This window comes from Acyrthosiphon pisum, chromosome X, assembly GCF_005508785.2.
Source record: "Acyrthosiphon pisum isolate AL4f chromosome X, pea_aphid_22Mar2018_4r6ur, whole genome shotgun sequence".
Classification (NCBI taxonomy): Eukaryota; Metazoa; Arthropoda; class Insecta; order Hemiptera; family Aphididae; genus Acyrthosiphon; species Acyrthosiphon pisum.
In genome coordinates, this window is record NC_042493.1 from 114,874,326 (window position 1) to 114,880,510 (window position 6,185).

A 6,185-nucleotide genomic window follows, 5' to 3' on the forward strand; every position below is an offset into this window, starting at 1 on the left:
GCTTTTGAGTTATCGAAAAAAAGGTCAATTTGAGCTTTTGGGTTTCACCGCATTATTGAAATTACAGACGATTATAATATTCTAGTTGAGTATTATGGTATTCACTATTCGTCAATTGTCAATGCCGAAGAGTTGCGATGTAATAATATCAATATCTAGGTATTATAACAATTAGTTAATTCTTCAACAGTTGTTGAAAACTGAAATAATAATTAAAACGTTTCGAGTAAATGATATTCAACTACCAGGTATTAATAATATATTATAATAGGTAATGCCTACGGTAAGACCATTAAAAAAAGAATGTAAAAATAAAATAGATAAAATCATAATATAGTCAATACATTTCTGTATACCTACTATTATAATATTACCCGCACAAAATAATATATTATGTTAATGTTTACATTTCTATAGAGTAACGATAAAATGAAAATAAGTAGGTACCTATATGAGCAAATTACGCGTGATAATACTCACACTCGCGTAGTATTGTGTAGACATATTATATATTTTGTTGGACTACAATAATAGCCAGGTGGTCGGTATAGGTAATACTAATTTACATAGGTATACTAAATAATCTATTTCTGAGATCACATCGACGACTGACTCGTCGTTTATGAAAATGCCTACAAACGCATAATATTTAAATCAGGTTCCTCATACAAATAAGCATTATAGTACCTACCTATAGCCGGACGGCGATTCTATGGTACACAAATATACCTGCAGCTCGACACGTCTTGCTTCACAACAATATCGTGTTTGTTATGGAAATCGTGTGTGATTTTAAGAAGCTCCGCGTTGGGTGGGTATTATAATACCTTAGACCCTGTAGCGTGCGCTTGTGTACGAAAACAGTGTACCTATAAAAAGAGACGGTTTCGTCGGAGAACGATTTTAGTCTGTCGAAATGCATTGCCCGGAGCGGTACGTCAAAAACAACGGTATACAGCAGAGGGAAGCCAAGGATGCCCTGACTGCGTATGTCGAGAAAATGGTGTGGACGTCAAAAGAAATGGTTTTGGACATAGGATGTGGACCGGGCGACGTGACGTCGGATATCCTTTATCCTTTTTTGAAAAATAAAATCAAACAGTTGGTGTGTATGAGATATTTTGAGTTGCTCGAAATAATAATATGTATAATAATCTGTTTAAACGACCTGTACACTTATAGCTGTTGTATTTATTTATATCGATATCGATTTTTTAGATTGGCGTCGACAAATCCGTAGAAATGGTAGAATATGCTAAGAGTTCCTTTGGACGCTCCGATATGGATTTCAAAGCTCTGGATATTGAAAACGCCAACCACTGCGGTTCTTCATATTTCCGCGGATTCAACAAAATATTTTCGTTTTTCTGCTTTCACTGGATTCATAATAAAGTCGATTCCTTGCTTAATATGCACTTGATGTTGAAAAGCGGTGGAGAAATTTTGATTAACTTCCTGTTGATCAATCCGTTGGTCGAAATGTATAAAATTCTGGACGAAGAATGGCAACAATATATTAAAGTGGGTGGAACTCCTATTAGTGTTAATTTTTTCAAAAAGTTTTGTTCTAATGAATACAAAAATTTACCATTTTAGTATATTAATATAAAAAAAGTTAAGACAAATAATTTATTGTTTTGGTTTTATCTTACTTTTTAAAATTGTCAAACATAATAAAATACTTATTGCAATTATAATTTAAGTGATACCATTACAAATTTAACTTATAATATAAAATCTCAAGAAACTGTATACAGGATAGTTCAAGGCTTAAAATTGAAATGAAATTTTTGATTTTAATTTCAAATTCGATTATCAATATGAGATTTTGCTGATTTAAATTTTAAAAAATTTATATTTTCTCAATATTTTTAATTGCATTTTAAACATACTCTATATTTTTTATCGATTTAGTTTCGGTCTTTAATTTCAATTTTGAATTCTATCTACGTGCAGAGGATCGTTGTTTGCGCTTTTAATTTACGCGTAGTTAAGCGATGCTGTGAAATGGTCCTAAAAATAACGAAATACCTACTGACGCACAATATCCCTTTGACCTTTTGGTTATTGTTAAATTTTAATTTTAATTAAATTTGTTTTAAATTTTAAATCGATTTGTATATAAACACGGTAAAACGATTATTATATTGATATAAATCATTGATAGATTTTTTCTAAATTTTGATATAATTGTCCAATATAATAATTATATTGCATATCGATTTTGATATTAAGTACTTTTGATTTCGTAGAGGATTTTTAACTATTTTTATCGATATTTAAAATTGATTTTTAAATCAATTTCATGCGTTCTGCAGGATGTAAAGCAGATGTCACAAGATTCATTTTCCCAAGACGAATTGAGAGAAATGTTCATCAAGGCTGGATTTCGAATCATCAACATTGAATCAAGTGTCAAAACATATACATATCCAAACTACTCATCATTTTTAGGTAATCACGACAAATTGTATTTATTATTATTATTTTTTTATTCGATCAAAACTCAAAAGCTACAACGAAAATGATTTTTAGCTATATCTACCTAACTTATAACCTACCTACCTAAACAACTGTTTACAATTATTTAATATCTTACATTGTCGTGACTAGTAATTTCATGCACAAAAACACTTTGATAAATTATTTCAGTATGTAGGTACTTATAGACAACATAAAAATCAAATCTATATTAAAAATTGTTCACTGAATTGAATAATACGCTATTAGATACAATTACATAAAATCGAGAATATAATCATATAATAAATGTTATTGGGTATTTGGGTGTATGTTTGCAATTATATGCTTTTGAAAACGTTAAAATGTCCTTAAAAAAATATTTAATATTATCGTGCGTTTAAAGCTCATGAATATGAAAACTCAATTTCTTCCCAATACTTTTGATTTGATATTCGTATTAAGAAATACAGTTTTTTTTAGTTCATGCGTTCGTTTACATTATATTTGGCTGATGAAAATAATATTATATGTCAATAATCGGTTTGTATAATAATAATTATTAACCTCCATCCAGGAATTTTATCAACTTTAATATTATATTTACAACGAGTCTGCTGGCTCATATTTTTATTCGTTTTCAAATTACCCATATTTTTCTTATAACTTAGCTTATTATTTAACTTAACGCTTGGACATTTCATTATGTTTGTTAATTGTTCGTATCTAATCTGACTGCTAAATTATAGTATCTAATTCCATACGCTTTCAATCAATTTTTTTGTATTTAATTCACGTTTTCGGTATATTTTTTTTATAAAAGATTAACAATGAATTTTTTTCGATTAAAAATAGTGTTCAAAAAAAAAATAACAATAAAACGTTGGTGTTCCAAAAATTATTGTAGTTGGACTATTACTTCCGTATTTGAATATATGTCGTCTTAAACAGTAAATTATACATTAAAACGCAAATTATTGCGTCCCGCAGGTTAGGTACCTTGTAATTTGTATATCTACCTACCTATCTAAAATATACGTTTGGTATTAATTTTTCGTAAGTATATTATGTTACAAAAGTATACATATTTTATTCAAATATTCGTATTATTTCGATTGTATTAAACATTGTTTCGAGGTTATTTCGCGTAACGATTAAGAATAAAAATATACAAAATCGCATAGATAAATAATATTATTCTCTGTAGTTTAAAGTTTAAGCTAATGCATCATTGTAATTTAAAATGTAACAACTGGAGTATATTTATGAATGTATAAAATACCTCACAATAAAAAATGAAAGTATGTAAATACAAATTAAAAAAATTTGTTACAAGTGAGTGCCGTTCTGCTGCATGTTAGGTACCTACTTAGGTGTCGTATGGCCGTATGGGTCACTGCAGTGTTTGGCAAGTTCCTTAAAAAAAGGAATTCGTTCCGTTCCTCGTTCTTTTTAAAAAAAAAGAATTCGTTCCGTTCCTTGTTCCTTAAAAAAAAAAAAGAATTCGTTCCTTTGGAAAATGAACGAGTTCCTTTTTTAGTTCCAAATAAAATAAAAATTCTTACTTAATCATTAATGTTTTTTTTTTCATATGCATACTTCTTTAGTTTTTAATTTTAATATAATATACAAGTACGTTCATATTTTATAATTCTATTTTGAGGTTTTCTTTAAAATTAAATTGTTGGCCAACGTATATCGATTGTATAACGTCGATAGTCGATAACGATCACTAATTAGCAAAATACATTAAACACTTTAAAAAAATATATATCTTAATTTCAATTATTTACATACTTATCTGTATAAATTATTGGAACTAGAAAGGAACGAACAATTTTGTTATTTTTCCTTGAAAAAAAGAACTAGTTCATTTTCTCGTTTTTTTTTTATAAAAAGGAATTCGTTCATCGTGCCGTTCCTTAAAAAGGAATTCGTTCCAGGAATCCGTTCCTTTTGGAACTCGTTCCTTCCAAACACTGGGTCACTGTAATAGTGCAATGGATAGGTATTAGGTATGATCAGTTTTAATTCAATATTATGAAATCATCGTATACGAAAAACGATTCTGATCGAAGACGATCTATATTAATAAGTACTTACATTATATTTTATTATATTACTAGCTGTCCCACTACTAGCACTGCTAGTATTTTTTTTTATATATAAATATATTTATTATTTAATATATAAAAATGTAGGTACTATATTTGAGATAATTCTATTATAATCAGGGTTGTTACGTTTAAAATATGAATTGAAAACATTTGTTTTAAACGTTTTTTTATTGTCTAAAACGAATTGAAAATATGTTTAAAAAAGTGTAAAATTCAAGTGAATATTGTGTTTATTTTTTGGTTAATTACTAACAATAAATAATAATAGAATATATATCCTTCTGAAAAAAAGTTAAAGGATTAAATAATTATATCTATTACCATCCTTCGCATTTTAATTTTTTTTTTAATTTTATTGAATAAATTACCAAGTTTAAAATGTTTTTACTTAATAGTTAATAATATAAACATAATATAATGTTCACATAAAACATCAATTCAGAAAATATTTAAAATACTTTTAACATTTTAAATAAGTAATAAAATAAACGGTGATACATTTATTATACTAGTACACGGCATATTGGAATATAAGTTAAGTTCAAAAATGAAAAAATACACCAACTCTGATTATAATGCCTATTACCAAGTATTTTTTTGATAAATAAATTAGTAATAATAATATAATATATAATCAATTATCGGTGGCAACTTTGTAAATAAATAAAAAAAAAGGTAGGTATAAGTGGATGTCGCATACATGAATTTTCATGTACTTAGAGGCATTCGTTTTTTTATTACGACAAAATAAGAAAATCGTTACATGAGAAATCAATGGTGAATATGAAATATTGAAAAAATATGAATTTCAAACGCTCATAAAAATTTAATTTGACTTGCTTGTGGACATTTTTTTTTGAAAAAGGTAGAAAAACTTATGAGGAATCTTGTATTACATTTTAAAATCTTATATTTAAAAAGAAAACTTTTCATGGATTTCTAACTCAAAATAATTTGCAAATTAACGTCATTTTTACGTATTTTGTCAATATTTAAACTTTTGATGCCTATAAAAAAACTGTGTCTATGGATTTTTAATTTTTATCATCTGCCATTGAAAAAATATACTAGGAGCTTTCTATTAAATACCAAAAACCAAAATCAATTTTCTCGAAAACAAATCTTGTGTAAAAATTCCCGTTTTTCTTTAATTTTTCTTTTGTTTTTCACGTCGCTTTTGAAAACTTCTGAACAATTTTTACTTTTGACCACCCAAAGTACCTACTAGGTTCACTTTCCTCTTAAGAAAAATACTGTTGAAGAAAATCCAAGCATTTTAACTGTTCTAAAAGGTGATGACAGAGACAAAAAAAAAAAATTTAAAAAAAAACGCACATCATTGTAAAATCAATACATTCATCGCTCCGCTCAGAAACTAAATTATTCTTATTTCATGAGCTGGTAAAAAATTCACGTGTGATTTACCTTTTAGCAAACGAGTTAATAAGTTAAAAGTTAAGTTATTTTTAACTTATTAACTTAACTTACCAATTTGCTGTTTTAATAAACTTAACTCATTTGTATCTACGTTAAATTAAAATCAACTTCTATTATTTTTAATATTCATAATTAAGTTAATTTCGAATTCTCATACTTTCCAAATATTAT

General features: G+C 27.0%; 1 protein-coding gene across 1 annotated transcript in view; it reads left to right on the forward strand.

Annotated features, from left to right (window-relative positions):
* Window positions 1-841: 841 nt before the first annotated feature.
* LOC100572117 (juvenile hormone acid O-methyltransferase-like) overlaps window positions 842-6,185 on the forward strand; it is a 7,877-nt gene continuing 2,533 nt past the window's right edge. Inside the window, exons 1-3 of the mRNA XM_016802746.2 lie at window positions 842-1,105; window positions 1,219-1,521; window positions 2,319-2,454. Of these exons, the coding sequence (XP_016658235.2) occupies window positions 917-1,105; window positions 1,219-1,521; window positions 2,319-2,454 (628 nt within the window). The 5' untranslated portion in view covers window positions 842-916. The remainder of the gene's footprint in view (window positions 1,106-1,218; window positions 1,522-2,318; window positions 2,455-6,185) is intronic.